General features: G+C 58.4%; 5 protein-coding genes across 6 annotated transcripts; 3 read left to right on the plus strand and 2 right to left on the minus strand.

Moving 5' to 3' along the window:
• The first annotated feature begins 143 nt into the window (after nucleotides 1–143).
• ARG3 (Ornithine carbamoyltransferase) lies at nucleotides 144–1,887 on the plus strand. Its single transcript, XM_047987584.1, has 3 exons — nucleotides 144–649; nucleotides 706–1,393; nucleotides 1,448–1,887. Exons 1-3 carry the CDS (start codon nucleotides 317–319, stop codon nucleotides 1,486–1,488), a joined length of 1,062 nt encoding a protein of 353 aa, XP_047843570.1. The 5' UTR covers nucleotides 144–316; the 3' UTR covers nucleotides 1,489–1,887.
• ILV6 (Acetolactate synthase) lies at nucleotides 1,562–2,801 on the minus strand. The gene is made up of 2 exons (XM_047987585.1): nucleotides 1,897–2,801; nucleotides 1,562–1,846 (listed from the first exon to the last, which is right to left on the minus strand). The coding sequence occupies exons 1-2, from the start codon at nucleotides 2,664–2,666 to the stop codon at nucleotides 1,666–1,668; spliced, it is 951 nt and encodes a 316-aa protein (XP_047843571.1). The 5' UTR covers nucleotides 2,667–2,801; the 3' UTR covers nucleotides 1,562–1,665.
• A 666-nt stretch (nucleotides 2,802–3,467) lies between these two features.
• JDV02_006217 (DNA-directed DNA polymerase) lies at nucleotides 3,468–6,748 on the plus strand. 2 transcript variants are annotated; one of them, XM_047987586.1, is made up of 3 exons: nucleotides 3,468–3,780; nucleotides 3,856–4,153; nucleotides 4,213–6,748. In XM_047987586.1, exons 1-3 carry the CDS (start codon nucleotides 3,721–3,723, stop codon nucleotides 5,565–5,567), a joined length of 1,713 nt encoding a protein of 570 aa, XP_047843572.1. In that variant the 5' UTR covers nucleotides 3,468–3,720; the 3' UTR covers nucleotides 5,568–6,748. The 2 variants fall into 2 exon arrangements, with proteins under 2 accessions (XP_047843572.1, XP_047843573.1); XM_047987587.1 differs by having other exon boundaries at nucleotides 3,856–6,748.
• A 495-nt stretch (nucleotides 6,749–7,243) lies between these two features.
• JDV02_006219 (uncharacterized protein) lies at nucleotides 7,244–14,795 on the minus strand. The gene is made up of 6 exons (XM_047987589.1): nucleotides 14,303–14,795; nucleotides 13,423–14,248; nucleotides 11,051–13,357; nucleotides 9,663–10,985; nucleotides 9,334–9,574; nucleotides 7,244–9,272 (listed from the first exon to the last, which is right to left on the minus strand). The coding sequence occupies exons 2-4, from the start codon at nucleotides 14,081–14,083 to the stop codon at nucleotides 10,534–10,536; spliced, it is 3,420 nt and encodes a 1,139-aa protein (XP_047843574.1). The 5' UTR covers nucleotides 14,084–14,248; nucleotides 14,303–14,795; the 3' UTR covers nucleotides 7,244–9,272; nucleotides 9,334–9,574; nucleotides 9,663–10,533.
• On the plus strand, nucleotides 7,412–9,565 carry JDV02_006218 (uncharacterized protein; the record flags this gene model as incomplete). Its single annotated transcript, XM_047987588.1, has 3 exons — nucleotides 7,412–7,991; nucleotides 8,060–8,890; nucleotides 8,955–9,565. The coding sequence occupies 3 exons, from the start codon at nucleotides 7,412–7,414 to the stop codon at nucleotides 9,563–9,565; spliced, it is 2,022 nt and encodes a 673-aa protein (XP_047843575.1).
• Nucleotides 14,796–19,822: the final 5,027 nt, after the last annotated feature.

Below are 19,822 nucleotides of genomic sequence, written 5' to 3' on the forward strand. Positions count from 1 at the left end.
GGCCTCGGGGCCTTTGCAGCCACTGATTGCGCTGGAGTGCCTGCCGTGCAACACCATTATTCAGTGGAGGCCGGGGTCGCGTGGCCCGTGTCGGAGCGTGGGCCGACAAAGGCCGTCTGACTCCCTCCAGCACAAGTGCCGGACTCGGGGGTTCCTCACTCTTGAAAAGACCATTCTGTTCCGAGCTGCTCCTCAGCCTCCTCCTCGGCCATTGAATCTCATAAATTCACTATAAGCCTGATTTAGGGCTTTCCATTGAGTCTATACACAGCTTCATCTCCGGGTCAGAGAGCTGGCAGCGGCACCCGTGTCCATCATGGTGCCCACGGCCTTTCGTGTCGCGCGAGGCGCCGCGAATGCCTTCCAAAAGCGCAGCTATTCATCGCAGACATTGGCCCCTAGGCATCTCATGTCCATCGGTGACCTGCAGCCGAGCGAATTCTCCAGCTTGGTGCGCAATGCGGCGGCGAGGAAACAGGCCGTCAAGGCCGGCCAGGCGCCGACATCGCTCACCACGTCGCTCACCGGCAAGACAGTTGCCATGATGTTCAGCAAGCGCAGCACGCGAACCCGAGTCTCGACCGAGGCTGCCGTGACTATACTCGGCGGGCACCCCATGTTCTTGGGAAAAGACGACATTCAGCTTGGCGTGAGTAGACTCCGGCTTTTGAGATGTGAAATCCACGCGCTCACGATGCCGCACAGGTCAATGAGTCGCTATATGACACGTCTGTAGTCATCTCCTCAATGACCTCCTGCATGGTAGCTCGTGTCGGTCCTCATTCGGATGTCACGACCCTGGCCCAGCATTCCAGCGTGCCCGTCATCAACGCGCTTTCCGACGATTTCCACCCGCTTCAGACAATTGCCGATTTCCTCACCATCCACGAGGCGTTCCCCTCGTCAAAGGGCTCCGATTCCGGCCTCGGCCTAAACGGCTTGAAGGCTGCGTGGGTCGGGGATTCAAATAATGTGCTTTTCGACCTTGCCATAGGATGCGTCAAGATGGGCGTGGACATTTCTGTCGCCTCTCCTAAAGGCTACGGCATCCCAGATTCCATGAAGCAGCTCATCCTGTCTGCTGCCAAAGGTGTCTCATCGCCCGGCAAGCTACTGGAAACCACGGTACCAGAGGAAGCTATCAAGGATGCCGATGTACTGGTCACCGATACGTGGATCTCGATGGGCCAGGAGAGCGAGAAGAAGAAGCGTCTCGATGCCTTTGCCGGATACCAGATCACCAACGACTTGGCTAAGCGGGGCGGCGCCAAGGAAGGATGGAAGTTCATGCACTGCCTTCCGCGGCACCCGGAGGAGGTTGCAGATGAGGTTTTCTACAGTCCGAGGTCACTGGTATTTCCTGAAGCAGAGAACCGGCTCTGGGCTGCAGTTTGTTAGTGTACCATCCCCGCCTGCCTGTGCTCCTGACTAACGATTGCTAAACCAGCTGCTCTCGAGGGCTTTGTTGTGAACAAGGGACGGCTTTAGAGGAAGTAAGAAGATCATATCCTAGCAGCATGCAAGGGTCAAAAAAAGGAGAGTGGAGTGCAAAGATGATGGCATCAGCAATTAGTTCATTCAAGTTTTACATTTCAACTATCAAATCCGCTACTCGCCAGACGCCAACAGCCGAGGAAGCCCCAGTTGTGAACCATCTTGGGTGACTTAACCAGGGGGCAGCTGGCTGATGTCGACAACCTCGTCAGCCTCCTTGACCAGAGGCTCCTCGCTGGGACCGTGCAGGGGCGATCGGGGCAGTGCCATCAAGCCAGTGCGAGCTGACTCAAGGATGCCGAAAGGAGCCACGAGCTTCAGGAAAGAGTCGATCCTTGACTGCTTGGCAGATCTAGTGAATTGTTAGTCTTAGTCGCTATGTCCGTGAGCAGGCCGACTTACAGTTCCACGATGCAGCTGATGGTGCTGATATCCAGAACCTTGCCGCCGAACTGGTGGGTAAAATAGGTGATGGTCTTCAAGTGCTCGTGCTTGTGTCGCAGGGCTTCACTGGCAGCGAGCTTGCTAGGGTGGAAGTCCTGGGCGGTCTCCTCAAGGGACCGTGTCTGTCGCTCAATGCCTTCCGGAGACTCGGGCTCGCCAGCCGTCATCTCGCGGTGGTGAGCCAGAAGCTCCTCAAAATATTCGGGCCCGAGAATGTTGATCTTGGCAAGAAGCAGCTCGCGCTGGACCAGGGCGGCATTGCTGTAGTCCAAGACAGCCCAGACGGGGACGAGATCCTCGAGCTGCCGCCTGGCTTGCTCAACAACTCCATCCTGGCCCGTCAGGACAATCGTCATGCGTGACAGGTCCTCGACCTCAGTATTGCAAACGACGAGAGAGTCGATGTTGAAGCCGCGGGCGGCAAGAATTCCGGACAGACGGGACAGCACGCCAGGCTCGTTCTGGACGAGGCAGTTGAGGATGTGCCTCTTGGGAGGGGCCATGGACGGCGTCGGCGTCTCATAGAGGATATTGGACACGGCCGCCTGGGCCGACCATGCGGGCGGCGCGTTGGTGACGGGCAAGGGCGCGGAGCGGTTTCGCAGGGCCTTGTAGGCAATGGCCGAGGTCGAGCTGCTGTTGGAGGAGTAGCGGACGGCGCCGAGGGTCGAGGTGCGCGAGGCAGCAAGCCGACGAAGCGGCGCGCTGCAGGACCGGAGCGAGGCCATCTTGCGATCAATCGAGGACACTTTCACCCTCTCTGATCAAACGAGATGCGTCGCGATGCCAGCTGATGGTGGCTCGGTGTCAATGGCTTGGAGGTCGTGAGTCAAATGGACGGCGGGCAGGGCGCCAAAAACTTGGTGGACCTGCTGGGGGGCTCCGAAATATCGGAGGCGGCCAAGTTTGTTGGCTGAGCACGGGCAAGAGCGCTCTCGGCCCGCACGACACAGAGGCGGACAGTGCCAAGTAGTAACGACTTCCCCGCTCACACGGCCCAATCTATTCCATCTTCGTTACGCATGAATTCAGTACGCAATGGCTTGGACCCTCGGTGACCTCCTATGGTTCGCTATTCTCTGAAGCCTCAGAAGCAGGTTGCATACATCGGGCCTAGGAGCCGCCGAATCGTTGAATTTCTGAATGGCCCTTGGTCATGAACAACTTACGTGGGCTGGTCGTCGCTGTGTCCGCAGGTCCGTAATCGGACGAAGGGTTCCCTCCCCCAGGTTGGCTGCTGGTAGAGCATAGTGGCCACCACAACGCTGCTCGATTGGCTTGCACTACAAGCGAGATAACCACTCCTAGAAAGTCTGGAGGAATCATCTGATACTCCTGTATTTTTGCGTTGACGTCAAGAGGAAAGGGAGAAGGCCCTGGCCGGGCTCTCCTTTGGCCTCGAGGGTAAAGGACAGTGCCACATTTCAGCTTAGCACGGTAGCGTCTGTAGGTCACTCAAGCGTCAAAAGGTTCCTCTGTATTATTATTGGCTTTGGTGCCAGCCATCGGTCGTGACTTCGTCCATACAACATCGAACACCCTGACGAACGCTCCCACGAAAAAGGAAACCCACGTACAGAACTTGGGTGCGAACACTTTGTGCGACGCGCATCCGTCAACCATCGTTGAGCGATATCGGGCTTTGGCGCGCGTCCTTCGCCCACGTTTAGAACACTAGATGCACGCAATTGCCAGTGAACGACGGGGACGGCATACACACACAACACCCCGCTCTGCTCCGTGTCTTCGCCATGATCAAGCACGCCAAGACTGTGACCCAAGATGAATGCGCACCCAAGAAAGCCGCCGAGACGTAGAGATCATCGCGTCATACTGCAGTTTGTGAGGCCTCCTACATGGGTTCAACCCTTCACTCTCAAGCTACAGGAGACATACTTACCCGTCGCGCCCGACTAGGACTATGACTGTTTCTACGCTCAAGTATTCGAGAACAGAAACCCGGCCTTGCGGTCTAAACCCCTTGGGGTCAAGCAGAAGAACATCCTGGCAACATGCAACTACAACGCGCGCAGTCTCGGGGTCCGCAAGCTCATGCTCATATCCGAGGCAAAACGCCTGTGCCCGAGCCTCGTTCTGGTAGATGGCGAGGACTTGACCCCATTTCGGGATACCAGCAAGACTCTGTTCAACTTCCTCCGCTCTCATTCCTGGAACGGAAAGGTCGAGCGACTCGGGTTTGATGAAGTATTCATGGGTAGGCCACTGCAGCCGCCCTAACCAGGAGTGCACGACTCGACTAGCTGACAAGACCAGACGTAACGGACATGGTTGACTACAATATTCTCTGCTTGAACCGTAACTCACTGGGCGATTCGTTCTTCCACCTGTCCGAGCAAGATCCAGAACGAGGCTTCCTGTGCGATCTCAACGCGATTGTCGGCTGCGTCGCCGGACCGGCCACTGCCCAGGCAGATCTCGACAACCATACCTATCTACGTCTACTTCTTGGGTCCCACCTGGCACACTACCTGAGAACGAAGCTCGAAACCGACTTTGGCTACACCTCAACGTGCGGCATCTCAACCAACAAGTTGCTAAGCAAACTTGTGGGCAGCTGCCACAAGCCTCAGAACCAGACCACCTTCTTGGCCTGGAGCGATGAGGGCGTGATGGCATTTATGGATGCACACAAGACGAGAAAAGTGCCAGGGCTCGGATTCAAGACAGCTATGCTACTGGAGTCACACGTTCTTGGCCAGGACGTCGACATCGACACTGACTCACACTCTTTCGACTCCCTTGTCACCGTTGGGCAGGTGCGTCAGCATCCGTCCATGTCACCAGCATTCATTGAGACTCTTCTCAAGGGTCCTGGCTCAGAAAGGGGGGTGGGAACCAGAGTCTGGGGCCTGCTCCATGGAGTGGACGAGTCAGAGGTCAAGGAAGCGAGCGACATCCCTTCTCAAATTAGCATCGAAGACACGTACAAGGGCCTCGAGACCATCCCTCAAATCACAGAAGAGCTGCACAAGCTCTCATGCTCCCTGATACGAAGACTGCGGGTTGACCTGCTTACCGCTAACTCAAACGCCGATGTTCCCGGTTGCCGCAAATGGATCGCGCGGCCTAAGACGCTGCGACTCTCCATCAGGTCGTGGCCGACACGCCAAGTGCCACATTCCACTCAAGCTATGAATTTCAGCAGAGCATCTCGATCAGGCCCCATTTCGCCCTTTGTGTTCGACCTCGAGACCGACATAGATTGTCTTGCGCAGCGCCTCGTAGCGGAGACACTACTTCCACTTCTCCGACGTCTACAAACCGAACAAGGGCCAAACCATAAATGGAATCTTCAACTATTGAATATTTGCGCAGCCAACATGGTTGCTGGAGCGGCGGATGACAAATTAGGGGTGGGGAGAGACATCGGCGACATGTTCAAGCATCAGGACGAGATGTTACGCCCGTGGAAAGTAACGCAACCCGCCGATGAGCCGTCTCACAGTCAGGTCGAGGACGGCACGAAACAGGTGTCGTTCGACGATGATGATTACGAAGGTGATGTAGCTTGGGACGGCGCGGCGCATCCTCAATGCCCGGCTTGTGGACACCCCATACCACACTTTGCGATGGCTGCTCACGCAAGGTTTCATGAGCTGGGGGGCTAAGGTTCTGGTCGACATCCGGAGATTCTCAACACTGATGTGTCGACCAATCTGAAAAACCTCCATTTCGAGCGTTGCTACGACTTCTCACATGTAGGGGAGGCATACACCTTGACTTTGAAGCGAGACGCTATTTCACACGGATGGATAACCGCATGGTCAGCCATCCTGCTTTGGCCAACGGTACAACCGTAATAGTCAAAGAAGCATGTGACGTTCGCAGCACACTGCACGCCGAGTAATTGGACGAGATCACACAACCTGAGGACGACGTATAGCTTGTTTCCCCGAAGCGGTGTGGCTAGGATCGAGCATTAACAATCTTTCCCCTCCTTAAATGCGATTTCCGGCGGAAATGGCACCAGAAGGGGGCTGGGCTCCGCGGCAACGATGAAATCACGCGCCAGTCGCAAACGTCTTGCTCGTCAGATCTGCTCCATAGAGGTGCGATGCTGTCGTCCCGCGTGTTACGTGGTGCCATACACACATACACACAAGGATAGCTCCCGATTCGAGCGAAAACCTAGTGGTTTTGTTACTGAAACGCTGGTGGCCGGCGTCGGTCATCGGGTTCGTGCATAGCTCAGCCCAGGGCGTCCAGAGATGTGCGTGATTCAGTGACCGTCTTTCGTCTAATCAACTTGGAAAGGAGCATTCTACTTCGTGTCGAGGCGGGTCTGCATTCAGCTAGACAATCACGGGATGTGATGCCGTTTGGTGCAACGTTTTCCGTTGTACCATTGAATCACCAGTGTGTGCGGAGGATGAGCCTTCTGTCGGCGGCTATCCGCAGGGCAACCATGTACCAGAACTTGCTGGGGCCAAGGTGCAGTGGATGCTCGAGAGGTGTCCCGGGAAGTGGGAACGACAGATTCCAGGTCATGTTCGTTTTGCCGAACAGAGAAGACGCGGGAGAAACAGATGGTCTTGTGCTTTTGTGGAAGAAAGTGAGACGCGCAACGAAGGAGGGAGGCATCACATTCATGGGGAGGGAGGCAGCACAGCGGCGCACGAAGCAACAGAGCACACGGCCAGCAACTCGCTCGCTCCTGCCATTCATTGTTGGACGAGAGCTCAGCAGTAGCAGTAGCAGTAGCAGTAGCCGTAGCAGCAGGATAATCGCGGTGGAATCGCATGGAGTGGCAGGAGCAGCGAACGCAGCTGGGCTGCACCTTCCCTCCGTCAACTCGACTCTTCCCTTCCCTCCCCCCTCCGTCATCGCGAGCCAGCCAGGGCAGCCATACATCGTATCCGCCCGTCCGTCCGCCTTCCGAACTTCTTCCCTCGAGATTGAATAAGCGCAGCCAGCCTCAGGCCGCCCTTCGCGAACACACTTGGGCCCCAGGCGACTGAACAGCACCATCCCTCTGACAACGACCCGGCGCTGCCCGAGCAGCTGCCACCTGCCACCTGCCAGCCAGATGCCAGCCCCAACTGCCATGGCCTGTTCGCAAACGGTTCCCTCGCACCTGGCAGCTGTTCCAGTGACAGCTGTGCTGCGACTTTTCTTCTCCCACTGAGCTGAACTGAGCGGATGGAGCCAGTCTCGCTTCCGCCAGCTGCACAGGTTTGCCTCCTTACCTCTTCACCTCCATCACCTGCCGTCTGTCTTCACCTTCACCCGCACACTACCCGCACACTCCACCACTATTTCCTTCTTTTGCCTCCTCATCAAGAGCGGGCTTCGTCTGGTCGAGACCTGCTATCCACGTTCGCGTGCACAGGTCTACATCCTGCATATCGAAACACTCTCTTCGAGCATCGGCCAGGGCCAGTGACCGGCGCTTGACCATAGCACTGTTCCTTTTCTCGCGATCCTCAACGAGACCCCATCAACAACTGCAACCATGGGTCGAGGAGGTCGCGGTGGCGGCCATGCCCCCTTTCGTCGGCCTGTCGACTTGACCGGCATCATTTCCGCCGCTGAGAGAAACGACTTGATCACTCTGGCTAATGCCATCACGGAAAAGATGCACAGCGACATTAGCCGTGTTTTCGACTCCCCTAAAGTGAGCACCGTTGACGACAATGGCGAAAAAAACCCCTTCCAGTCAATTCTTGTCGTCTTCCGTCGACATGAAGGCAACACGTCCGACAACCTGGGAGTCGCTGAACAGTCCCCTGCTATCCCTGGCGGCGATGGATCCAAGACGTATAGCAAAGTGCATGAGATTGTCGAAAAGGAGGAGAAACAGGCCATGACACCTCAGCTGGGCGAGCTCAGAAGAGAGGCCCTTATGTTCTTTCGCAAGTGGCAGCATGTGATCACTCAGAGAATCCGGGAGATCGCCGTCACCGAGCCCACCGGCCACATGCCGGGCGGCGGCACTCGTGGCCGTGGTGGCCGTGGCTCTCGAGGTGGTGGCCGCGCCCGCGGTGCGCGAGGTGGTGCTGGTCTGGGTCGTGGAGGTCTGACCCTGGCACTTGGTATGGTTTTGCGACGCCCTATATCCATTCTACCCCCTTCGACTGTACGGAGGCTAACCCAGCCCAAGGCCCGCCCCGTGTCCCTGTAAACCAGATGGACCGTGAGCTGGCCGCAGCATTCCCGCCGATTCCTACCACTCTGTGGACACTTCACGTGGAAAAGCGAAAGCTTCTTCTGCATGTGGTCCTCTTGCTTGTCCTGTCGCTCCAGGACTACAATGCCAACGCACGAGTCTTTCTTCTCAACCTTACATCTGCCCTCAATCTTTCCTTGGCCATCTATCATGGTGAAGAGCTTCGAATCTCTCAGGCCTTGGCAAAACTTGCTCTCGAATATGCTCCCCGGGACGAAGCCGGTCAAAGGGTCGAAGAACAGAAAGGCCCAAAGCGATGGAAGGTCGGATTCACTTCTCCGAGTCCCAACTCTACTATTGCTTCTGCGCTCAAGGCAGAAGGCATCGGAACCATCAACGACGGGCTGACCCTGAGCGTCGCCACCATTGCAGGGCTTCTTGGGCCCTTGGGAGAGTATGGGCACTTACTGGGTAACATGTTTGGCATCAACGCTGTTCGGCCCACTAGCAAGCTGCTGGAGGCATGCGGCAAGGACGTGTCCGATTTTGCCTTCCTCCGCTTGCACGACCCAGCCAACTCCGAATACCGAGACATGAAGGAGACTCCAGCGGCCGGTCGCCGTCTTCGTGTGGTCTTGGCCATGAGCGGATGCTATTCCGAGACTGAAGACCTGGTTAGACCCTGGCGTTTTCTTGGCCAGCAAACCGAGAGCTATGCGGTCAGATGGGACGTGACGTCTCTCACAAACCTCGGGAGCGCCGTCGAGACAGTCATCAAGAGCACCGCTTGGGCAAATGCAGCCAAGGAGATCAGATCGCGATCCCGTAAGAGGCCCCTCATCATCCTAGTCCACCAGTAACCCTCCAGAGGTTTATTAACATGCTGCAGTCTTCGCCAGTCTCCTGCACAATTCGTGGCCCGTCGCTCTACTCAAAGTGAGCAAGATCATTGATAATCCGTGGAACTGGGGGATGGTTCGAGCCGAGAAAGTGGGCGCTTTGCTCGCGGACGCTCTTGTGCGACACAAGTTTCAGGGCGAGAGATCGGTCTCTCTCATAGGATACAGCCTTGCAGCTCGAGCGATCTACACCTGCCTGATGGTGCTGGCCGAACGCCGCCAGTTCGGCTTGATCGACTCGGTAGTTCTCATTGGAACTCCAGCACCGTCCGAGAGCCGGGTTTGGCTGACGCTGAAGAGCGTTGTGTCTGGCAGGCTGGTCAACGTTTACTCGGAGCACGACTACATGCTGGGTTTCCTCTATCGCACCTCGAATGTCCACTTCGGAGTGGCGGGACTGCAGGAGATTCAGGGCGCCAACGGCGTCGAAAATCACTGCGTCAAATACCTGCCCCGAGGACACTTGGGCTACCAGGTCCTTACTGGTCAGATTCTGAAGGACATTGGCTGGGACTCTCTGGATGTGGATGCTGTCAAGGCTGATGTGGCCCAGCATAGGGGTTCGGGACGTCGAGGCAGGGGCAGAGGCGGCCGAGCCTAAACCGGCTTGCTGCGTAACATGAGCCACCACGGGGTTGGGGACGTTCGGGGGTCCATGGCAATGGGGTGGCAGGTTGGCGTTGAAGTGAGACACGCACCGTGACCATGGGATAAGGCGAATAAGGGCATGGCGTTAAAGTAGCTGCGAAATAGTCGCAGCAAAGATACCAATTTGACTTGATTGACGTAGTTTTCATTCCGAGAATGCTTGGTGTTAGGTTCCATTATCGAGGGTATAAGGCAGGTCTGGACTGCGGTTGTCTTGACATGACAAGACTCGTATCAGGCTCGCGTCATACACCACTATTCATACACCACTATCAGCCTGAATGGCCATGCTCAGATTTCTCCCCCGGTGCGAGCAAACTGATCTCGCACCCCGGCGCCTCCATTGCCTCTATATCATGTTCGTCTCCGGCAGGAAAGTACGGGACGGAGTAGGTGTACGAAGTAGGTGGGTAATGTGGTGATAACAAACCCACCCCAGACAGAGACTATCTAGCCGGCCGACCACTTGCGTGTACGTGTGCCATGTCGCGACTCTCGCCCCTCGTATCCATTGTTTCCTCCCCCGGCGGTCCCGTTTCTCTCAATCTCGCGTTCTCTTGAGGCCTGCCTGCCCTGATCCCACCCTTGGCGGGGGCATTACTGATCCGGTAGGCCTCCCAACATTCCCGACATGCTTTGTTCCAGGGGCCCGCTGGGCGAATATCCCTCAAAATGGTGCACGCTTACGCTCCCAAACCATGGACCTTGTTTTACACAATCGTGATGACAGGCCGGATAGGAGGCCGATGCGGTGGGGCGGAAGACGGTTGGTAGAAGGGTGGTGTTGTACATATGTAAGTGTGGTCTTACTCGTGAGTGGTGCCATGATGCGACTTGGTTTGCGTTCTGACATCTTCGCTCAGTCGTCTTGATGCTGACCATAGACATTCATGGCCGTGGGCAGGTGATACAGGCTCAGATTCATGTCGGTGGCGTCGTCCCGAGCATGCTGGGAACCTGCTTCCGCACCAGCCCTCTTGTGCCACGCTGTTCCATGCGCGGAACGCCTTGGATGGCCCTCGGCTCGCGCATCAGCGTGCGATCGAGACGAGATGGAATGCGGGTGACGACGGAGCGGTACTCCCCCGGAAAACTGCCTTTAGGCAGGGGCACCGATGCCGTGCGCCAAATGTGATCCGTCGTGTCAGTCAAGAAGGTTGGGGTCTTGCCCGTCGCAGTCCGGGAGGAGACTCCCAGGCCCCAGCCGTTGGCCGATGCACCATGAGAGGCCCGGATGGTCGACAGCCGGGACAGGCCGGACGACAGGCCCGTTCGGCCACGGGCCTTCTTGGCCATGATAATTTCATCGAAAAGCCGCACTGACGCCTCGGATGCGGGCTTCATCTCGCGGTGATGAATGAATTCATTGAACGCTGTGTGATTCCGGTTAGCCAACCAACGCCCAACACGTCGAAACGTCTGTTGGGCGACGACTCACCCTGTGTGTCCCGAAGCATGGTGGTATACTCTTGCTGATCGTAAGGCAGGCTCTTGATGAAGCCATCCATGTCGAAGGCGTACAACTGGCCGTTGTTCTTCTGCTGCCTCGAGGGCTTACCCAGGTACTTGCGGTACGTATAGAGCAGGCTGGCCATGCACCGCACGAAGGCCGCTCTGACGCGATCAGCGTGAAAGGCCTCTGGACAAACCAGCGAGACCTGCCCCAGGCACCTGCCATGGGCCCACGTCTTGCACGAGCTGCACTGATACATTCCGTCGCCCTCGGGCTTTTCGTCGCAAATGGTGCACGGCGACGATGCGTCCCTTGCATCGAGGCTGAAGCAGTGGCCTTCGACCCAAACGGTTGTTTCCGTGTTTTGCACCGGCTGAATCTGCATGTTGGGCATGATGGTAGAGGCGGCCAACGTCGACTGAGCATAAGCAGACGGCGCATAGCCGGCACCAAAGGATGACGTGGTGTCGACGGATAGGCCCGAGATGGAGGCGTTGGGTTGATGGCCGTTGAGGAAGGGCAAAGCCGGTCGACTGTTTGGATGGAACTTGTCGAGGCCAAACGATGAGCTGCGGCGTCCCTTCTCCTCGCCAAAATGGCCCGAGCGCTTTTCACGAAGGGTGGCAGTCAGGGCAAAGCCAGAATCACTTCGTGAAAGTGGCGTCGTTGGCATTGGTGGGAAGTGTGTGGAGACGGGGGAAACCGACGATTGCGGGCTCGTCCTGCTAGACTTGCTAGTCCCAGGCCTATCAGCCTTGCCAGTGTCGACGGATGAGACGGTGAATGCGTTGAAGACGGGCGGACGGATGTCAGTTGCGGGGTCGGGCTCAGCAAAGCTGGACGAGTTCTGCGTGACCCATTTGCCTAGCGACGTACGTGGCGGCGTCGGGGTGAATACTGAGCCGTTTTCCGAGGAGAAAGCGTCGTAGGGAAAAGACTCGATGGCGTATGGAGGCGGACCAACGGTGACACCGTAGCGAAGAGTGTGAGGTGCGGCAACCTGCAGAAGCGACATGAGCTTTCGACGATGCTGCCTGGGCAGTCGGTGCGGCTGCGACGTAGCGTCAATGGTGTCCCTGTCCAGGTCCACGAGGACGTAGTCATCATCTGGCAAATCTATCCGCTCATACCGGCGCTCGACACCGACAATATAGGGGCAGGGGGCCTCCAAAGCCGAGATGAGGCGCGCCGGCAAGACGGGAATGAAGATGCTGGCCCACTTGAAGGGGTAGAGAAGGTTGGCCAGGGCATGGCAGGCCAGGTGCAGCATGCTGGTGTGGGATGAAAGGAAGATGATGCGGGATTCGGACATGGCGTACTCGAAAAGCGCGACAACGTTTTCGAGCGAGAGGCACCTGAAGAGGGCATAGAGGTCGATGGTTCGGGACCCGGGAAGCTCGTTACTGGCTTCTTTTCGCGAGAACATTCTCAGATCCCTCACGCCCAGCTCGACCTGAGTCTTGGACCCCAACGGAGTAAACGCCTCGGTACACATGTTGACGACATAGCGCTCCAAGGGCTGCCATCGTCCGATCTTGGGGGAGCTGGGCAGTACTCTGAGGACGCTGCCGTCGGTCATGGGAACGAGGATGGCCTTGAGCCACTCCTTCCAGAATGCCATATTGGCAGGGTCGCGACCCAGAATGCCGTATGCCCGAGGGGCCCACAGTCCGCTCTCGCCTGCTGTGAGGCCCTCTATCTTGGATGCTGCGCCGTGCCTCAGCGGCCTTAGCATGTCTGTCATGAGGGAGATCTTCTCCTCGACGGTGCTGATTTCGTCCTCTAACCTGTCCCTGGCCGGGGATCCGGACGGGATGGTGGGCAACTTGGAGAGAAGATGTGAGAGGTGCGACCTTTCCCCAGCCAAGCGAACGCCCAAGCTCGCAGCCAGTTCTCGCTCTTCGTTGGACATGTGGCTCTGTCGCCACTGCTCGCATTTCGTCTCCACCTCGTCAGCAACGTCCGCCGTCAGCGCAGTCCAGATGATGATGGTGATGCCGTAAAGTTTCGAGTTGTCTTCCGACGTCATGGTAAAGCCATGCCATGTTGACCGCGGGCGGTCATCCGACGAGACGATTTGGATGTCGTTGGGGAACGCAAACATGGGCACGTAGTCGGGGAACTTGCCACGCCTGGGGATCTCGTCGACGGCCGTCTTGGGCGGATACCGGTCGAGGAGCACCGGCTCAAACCTGCGCTTGAGTGGATGCATGTCCGGATCGGTGTTGAGCGGCTCTGGCGGAGGAATAACTGAGTTGTAGTTGCTGAGCCTCCTGGCTGTGCGAACCGACGCTGCGACGGGTCTGTTAGTGGGAGAAGGACATGGGATGCGGAGGAGTTGGCTGGCTGTGACGAACCTGCCCTACTGGAAGCCCCTGGTCTTACAGAGCTGGGCGGCTTGCGCATGCTGTTCATGTCCCTAAAACTGATCTTGCGACGGATGCTACCCTTGATGCTCTTCAAGGGGCTGACTCTGCCGCTGGGAATGCTCTCCTCTGCACGGATTCGCTCGGCTCGGGGATTGACCATGGGAGGCCGCGCCTGGGTCTTTGCGCCTGCGGTGAAGGACAGGTCCTCCAAGAAGTTCTCCCGCTCGGCAGCGAACTTGAACAGGGCCTTGTCGAAGTCAAATTCCCCCATGAGGAGACCATGCCCTCCTCCGCCTTCGGCGGCGCTGCCGTTTGCTGCGCTGCCGTTAGGCCCAGGCACCTTGACTGCCTTGATCGTAGCACTGCTACGGTTGCTCCTGGTATTGCCGTCTGTCTCATCCAACGTGTGAATGGAGAAGCGCCCGTCGCTGGAGATTCTCGAGAGGCGATTGGCCGAATTTTGCCGCGAGTGGCGCGCCGCAGCCGTTCTTTGTTGCCCATTGACAGCGACTTCTTGAGGCTCGCCATCTTCGGTGATGGTGGACTCGACAGGTAGAGAGGCGGGCTGCGGCAGCTGGTCGTCGTAGCGAATGTATTCTACGCCGGCAATCCAAAAGTAGTCGGCCAGGGGGGTTGATGAGGCCTCCATGACATGTCAAGTTTGCTCGCGATCGAGCAGGGCGACTGGAGGTTTGGAAAGCCCCGAGGGTCAGAACGGGCGGGCGGAATTCCTGCCCTCTATCTCTGATCGATTCGGTGCGCCGCCGCCTGGACCCGTGTGCCGCGGGGGAAGCGAATCGGAAAAGGGTTCTGTCTAGAACATCCGTCAGAACGACAACGAACCTAAGACACTTGCGCCACCGCTCACCTCAACAGACGCGGGTCAAGCGAGATCCGCGCTGGGGGCGGCTGCCGAACGACTCGCCGCGGGCCCTGGTGAAGCTGGCCCTGAGCTGACTGGGAGAAAAAAAAATCGCGAGTCGAGACGAGGCCGCGACGTACGACGCGAAAGCAGGTGGAGGCGGACAGGATCGCCCACCCTGGCAGCCCCAGAGGGGAGGAGGGGGGTGTTCGTTCGCACCCGAAGGGTGCTGTCTGGCGCGGTTGGTGGGCTGCGGCTTGAGAACGGAGCGGGAGCAGTAGGAGGTATTACGGGGTGGACAAGGCTCGTTGGGGGTCGCGGGCGCCGCACGCGCGCTTTCGTTGGAGAGGGGAAGGAGGCCGCGGTCGGAAAAGGGGGAGCAAAGTATGCCAGAAAGAAGTGACAGCAGACGCGTTCCGACGATGCGCCTTGCGATGATCAGTGAATGGTTGAGGTGAGGTAAGAAGGCATGGTTGAAAGTGAGTGAGTCGGCCTGCCGTGCATGGGAGAAAAGGTAGGAGGAAGGTGCATCTCGCCGCAGGTACGAGAAGGCGCGGCGCTGCAGCTTCCCTCCCAGGTGGTACAGCACATGGACAAGTGGAAGGGGGGAGGGGGGGGGGGTGGGTTCGTTGGTCGTCGGCGTGTGTGCCTCGAGTTCAACCTGTACCTTACTTAGTACCTTACTGGGCACAGCACGGCACAGTACGTAGTACCTCTTGGAACCCCCACTAGAAGGCAATTGGGCTTGGCTTCTTCCATTTACTGGATGGAGGTGGTGGCGGTCGCCTCCAGGGCTGCCTGCCTGCCTGCCTGACCCCCTCGTGCTCGTCGGCCCGTTGGGAAGTTGGGAAGTTGGTACGGTGCCTTACCTTACTACCAATACAGTACCTAGGTACCTTTCTAGCAGGTAGTAGATTAGTATGTACCGCTAGCGGGCACTAAGCCAGGGCGGCAACCTAACGCTGAACAACAATCATGGATTGCCCGATTCCACGCCGACGGTTTGTGAGCAGGGGCAATTGATCCGACCCCCGGGCTGGACCGGCCCCTTTCAGGTTTGCACAGTTGAGGCTTCCACTCCGTACCTCAGTCTGCGAAGATCGGCGCAGGCCCAAAAGGGGGGGACGTTCATCACTCGAGTCCAAGCACGGCGACCTGGTTGGTACCGGCGAAGGCTTGGGTGCGTGGTACTCGATCGTTGCACCAGACCTCGCCCGGGGTCGCAACCCAGGGCATCCAGGTTTCCATTGAGCATCCACGAGAACCCCTGCTGCCTGGTCGGGTGCCTGCCTGCCGCATGGTATTACTGAGAGGTGTGTGTGCACGCGCGTGTATCCATGAGAGTGTGTCCACGACGGCCAGCAGGCAAGGGGGGCCCGCTGTGCAGAACGCGCAGTACGAGGTAGGCAGGTAGTAACCTTGCGAGGTGAGGTGGTAGCAGATGGCACTCGGGCACCAAGCCAGCGGCAATTGAGGTTCTACTATAGTTGACGTGCCTGGGCCTAGTAACCTACAAGTATGTATGTAGGTGCATTAGTACCATACCTTACTATTGGGTAGGTACTTGTAGGCACTGTGTCAGACCTGGAAAAATCCACCCCGTGCGTTGAGCGACGCAACGCCGCCCAAGATAGCCCCGTCTCGATGTAGTACAGGTAGCTCGAGCGGGCGGTCCGAGGCCTGGGGGAGAGCTGCTGCTGAGCATCGGTTTGGTTGTAAAGGTCCTCGTCCACTTTTGCAGCCGACAGACAGCTTTCCCCCTATGCCCCAACCTAGCGGCCACCTCGACCAAGCTACCCGTCCGCCCAGGCCCCTCTGCCCCGTCCCTTCTTTCCCCAAGTCCCCCAGCGTCCATGGATCCGTGGGTGTTCGGGCGGGACGCCCACAGGGGCCGCCAGAGGCGCCGTCCACCCACAGGGCCCATTGAGCGCCCCCAGCACGGATACCTCCAGGGGCCAAGACCTCCTCAGCCGGGCAGGCTGTGAGGTCAGCGCGCGCGAGCAGCCCCCTCCCCCCCGGAATAGGCTCAAGCCGTGAATGGTTGAATGGGAATGGAACCCGTCGAGCCCCCACCGTGGTGGCCTTCCATGGGGCCTGATGGCTTGCTTGGTGGCTGGGCGCTGGGCCTGCCCTGGGATTTTGGGGAGGGACGGATGCCCGGCTTGGTACGGTATCTTTCCTCGATGGAGGAGCCCGGAGTCCAGGGGTCGTCCCGAACCCCTGAGATGCACCCGTTTTAGGCGGCGCCTGGGGTGCGCTATCCATCGCTGCTCCCGCCGCCGCCGGCGAGCGCCAGCACATCCGCCATGCCCACCGCCATGCCCGTCCGTCTCGCCATGGATGGATCCATCCTTCCGCCTGTCCACTTGCTCACCCCACCCATCCCCGTTTGATCCCCATCGACCGACTTGGGCGCCGCCGCCGCCGCCGCCACCGCCGCCGCCGCGATGCTAGCCCGGGCGGCCCAAACGGCACCAACAACACCACGACCACCGGGACGAACCTCTCCTCTACGGTGCTAACGACCTAGCTGGCAGTCCAGCGCTTGGAAGCGCCCGAGGCGGCGAACTTTGCTGTCGGGTAACATCCACCACGACCCGACGCCCGACCAATTCACCCGTCCACTGGCGAGCCGCGAGCCGCTCAGGCCGCCTACTGGGAAGCACAGTCTGCTCTGCTCGTCTCCTCGTTAGAGATGTTCTCCCGGTGCGGCGGAAGATGGCAGCAGGAGCACGAGGCGGACGAGCCGTGGCGAGGCGAGAAGAGGCAGGGGTTCGTGGGCGCAATACAGGGTCAGGTCCAGGTGACGGACAAAGTAGGCAGCCCGAGAGCACGAATTTGGCAAAACAACCTGGACCCTCGCAGGCAGGACCCCTTTTACTAGGTGGCATCCAGATGCCAGGCTAGCTCTCGCTGTCGTGATCCCATCCACATCGACGTTTGACGACAACGACAGCCACGTATGACGATGGAGCGCCGGCTGGTGGATGCGGAGGGGCGAGGTGTCCCTGGCATCTCTGCTAATCATGCCCAGTCCCTGCCACGCCGAAACCTTCCAGCCCGCCAGCACCGCCTCGTCCCGCCGCCACCCTCGTCCCCGTAGCCGTCCAATGTTGACCAAAACGGATTTTGTTGAACAGGGCCCCCGGCTTCGCCGTCTCTCCACACAATGTCGGCGGGGGGGCTTACTTACCGCCCAGCGTTTCTGCTAGACAGACGTCATCCAAGCCGGGGCTCCGGAGGTCTTGGCTGTTGCCGACAACCCGCTGCCTCCTCTGCGTGTCGGGGAAGGATGGATGGCAGCGAGTGCTGGGGGATTCGGCCTGGCGTTTTCCTGTTCCGTCCCGGATATCGTCAACCGCGAGCGACATGCCCATCGATTCTGCTCCGTCCGGATTCTTGTGCACAGGCCGTCGGGACGCAGCTGGGCCCCTTGGGGTTGGAGCAGCACACCCGGCACACACATGGATCGGCCAACATCCATCCATTCGATATTCACATGGGACGAGCTCGCTCCTACTGTGCCAGCAACCCTTTTCCCGTCAAACGAGATGAATCCTGTTGGACAACGGGATGAACGTCCTGCAACCCACGTCGCGGCATGTGCTGCTAGTGTACGTGTAACGTGGGTTTGACACTGATGGCGCATGCTGAGGTGCGGTGTTGAAGTCGACCTGCCGCCTCCCACTCCCTTGGTGGTACTAGTTAGCACCTGCAAGGGCTCGAGGTTACGACACCCCTGTACGATGATGCCGTGCCTCCCCTGGGGCCGATCAGGGGCTTGCAGCATGCGAAGATTGACCACAGCTGACGGGCCGCCGCTGAGTGCAGCTAGCCTGGGGCCATGGGGAGGAGGGAGGGGCCCCCGCCGGCTGCCGCAGGATACGAAGAGCCCAAGCACGGGCGAATTGGAGCGAAGGGAATGCATGAATGGGCATGCAGGAACAGGGCCACTGACGGAGGAGGTCCAAGGTCGGGCAGAAGAACACTTGGGCCAATATGCACGCCGCGTGGGAAACCCGCCGCCGCCGATTCCAGCTGCTGTGTTGTTGCGACGAGGGGAGAAAGAAAAAAAACGACAACGATAACGCCACATGCAAGGAGGGAAAGGGCATGAAGGGCACAGCAGTGAGTAAGTGAGTGGGCCGACATGGATGATGGTTCCGCGCCGACGCACAGCACAGACGACGAGATCGTGATTCCATTGGCATGGTCAAGGGAGCGAAGGAACCGAGAAGGACGGGACAGCACAGCACAGCACAGCACAGCACAGCGCGGCACAGCGCGGCACAGGACCTGGTTCCCTGCTCCGATGCCCGTGATCGGCTTCAGATTCCCGGTCCCAGCGGCGGCGCCGGCGGGCCCACAGGCTTTTCTTTTTTGTTCGGGGAGATTTTTTGGACACGAACAGCGCGCAGCAATGTCTCGTCTCGCATCTGTTTGGGAGCTACGCTACCTTTTCGCACCCAACCACCGAGACGCCAAAGATGCCGTGAGCCTCCTCCTCCTCCTCCTCCTCCACCACCGTCATAGCGTCGGTCGGGTTAGTTACGGACGGACGGACTAGACTGGTTCGTGGAACGGGGTTCGGAACGGTGTCCGCTGCCAATAAGGTTTCTAGGGAAGGGGGGGGAGTCGGTCGGCCGTTGGAATTGTACGAGCGTGTCCAACCTGAGGGGCCGAGGCAAGGCTCCCGCCACGTCTTGTTGTTGTTGTTGTTGTTCTTCTCCTTTGACTTCTTCGTCTTCTTCGTATCCTCGTCCTTGTTTTCGTCCTTTTCGTCGCTGCTGCTGCTGCTGCTGCTGCCTGCGAGGACCGCCCCTTTCCCCCCCCTCCTCTGCTCGTTGATGACCGGGCGCCGCCAGCCAGAAACTTTAAAAAAGAAAAAGCATGGCCCTGTTTCAGAGTCCGGATGGTGCAACCATGCGAGCAGCGTGGATGGGGACGTGTCGGGCCCAACTTAGTAGTCCAGTCAAACGGGAGGAGGGCCAAGAGGGCAAAGCGGGCGGGAGAGGGGATGAGGAGGGGTTTCCAGCAAACTGGGCCGCCGTGCATTGCACCCATTCATTCCATCATTGACCCCCCACTCACTCACTCGCTCACTCACTGCCTCTGAGATTACGTATACACGGGCGCGGGCTGCTACCGTAGGTATTACTGTACCTTAACGACCCTAACTTATCCAGGGTACGTATCTGGCAGTACTAGTAATAGTAGTAACCAGAGATCCTCGTATAGCCACGGATGGTACCGTGTTAGTGCCGTCGTACGTGCGTATTTATTAGTATTAGTAGAGTCTCTCATCCGTGTCGCGTCCGTGCCTTACTTAATCTTTGCCTGTTTTTTTTTTACTTTCCCCAACTCCCGGAGCCGGCATGGTGTGTTCTGGGGGAGGGGGAGGGGGGAGATGATGATGATGTTGTAGTAGGTTGCTTCTTCGGCTTGAGACCCGGTTGCATCAGCACCCCCCAAGACTTGATCAACAATGCCAGCCAGGCGTTTGACCCCCTTCTGCCTCCTTCCTTT

The sequence above is a fragment of the Purpureocillium takamizusanense genome, chromosome 5 (genome assembly GCF_022605165.1).
Source record: "Purpureocillium takamizusanense chromosome 5, complete sequence".
Lineage (NCBI taxonomy): Eukaryota > Fungi > Ascomycota > Sordariomycetes > Hypocreales > Ophiocordycipitaceae > Purpureocillium > Purpureocillium takamizusanense.

Coding starts and splice junctions, on each gene's coding strand:
- ARG3 (XM_047987584.1), top strand. CDS start 317: ATGGTGCCCACGGCCTTTCGTGTCGCGCGAGGCGCCGCGAATGCCTTC. Junction 650..705: donor AAGACGACATTCAGCTTGGC/GTGAGTAGACTC, acceptor GATGCCGCACAG/GTCAATGAGTCGCTATATGA. Junction 1,394..1,447: donor CCGGCTCTGGGCTGCAGTTT/GTTAGTGTACCA, acceptor TTGCTAAACCAG/CTGCTCTCGAGGGCTTTGTT.
- ILV6 (XM_047987585.1), bottom strand. CDS start 2,666: ATGGCCTCGCTCCGGTCCTGCAGCGCGCCGCTTCGTCGGCTTGCTGCC. Junction 1,847..1,896: donor ATCAGCTGCATCGTGGAACT/GTAAGTCGGCCT, acceptor ACAATTCACTAG/ATCTGCCAAGCAGTCAAGGA.
- JDV02_006217 (XM_047987586.1), top strand. CDS start 3,721: ATGAATGCGCACCCAAGAAAGCCGCCGAGACGTAGAGATCATCGCGTC. Junction 3,781..3,855: donor ATCGCGTCATACTGCAGTTT/GTGAGGCCTCCT, acceptor GCGCCCGACTAG/GACTATGACTGTTTCTACGC. Junction 4,154..4,212: donor GTTTGATGAAGTATTCATGG/GTAGGCCACTGC, acceptor TGACAAGACCAG/ACGTAACGGACATGGTTGAC.
- JDV02_006219 (XM_047987589.1), bottom strand. CDS start 14,083: ATGGAGGCCTCATCAACCCCCCTGGCCGACTACTTTTGGATTGCCGGC. Junction 13,358..13,422: donor AGGGGCTTCCAGTAGGGCAG/GTTCGTCACAGC, acceptor GACCCGTCGCAG/CGTCGGTTCGCACAGCCAGG. Junction 10,986..11,050: donor CATGCTTCGGGACACACAGG/GTGAGTCGTCGC, acceptor GGAATCACACAG/CGTTCAATGAATTCATTCAT.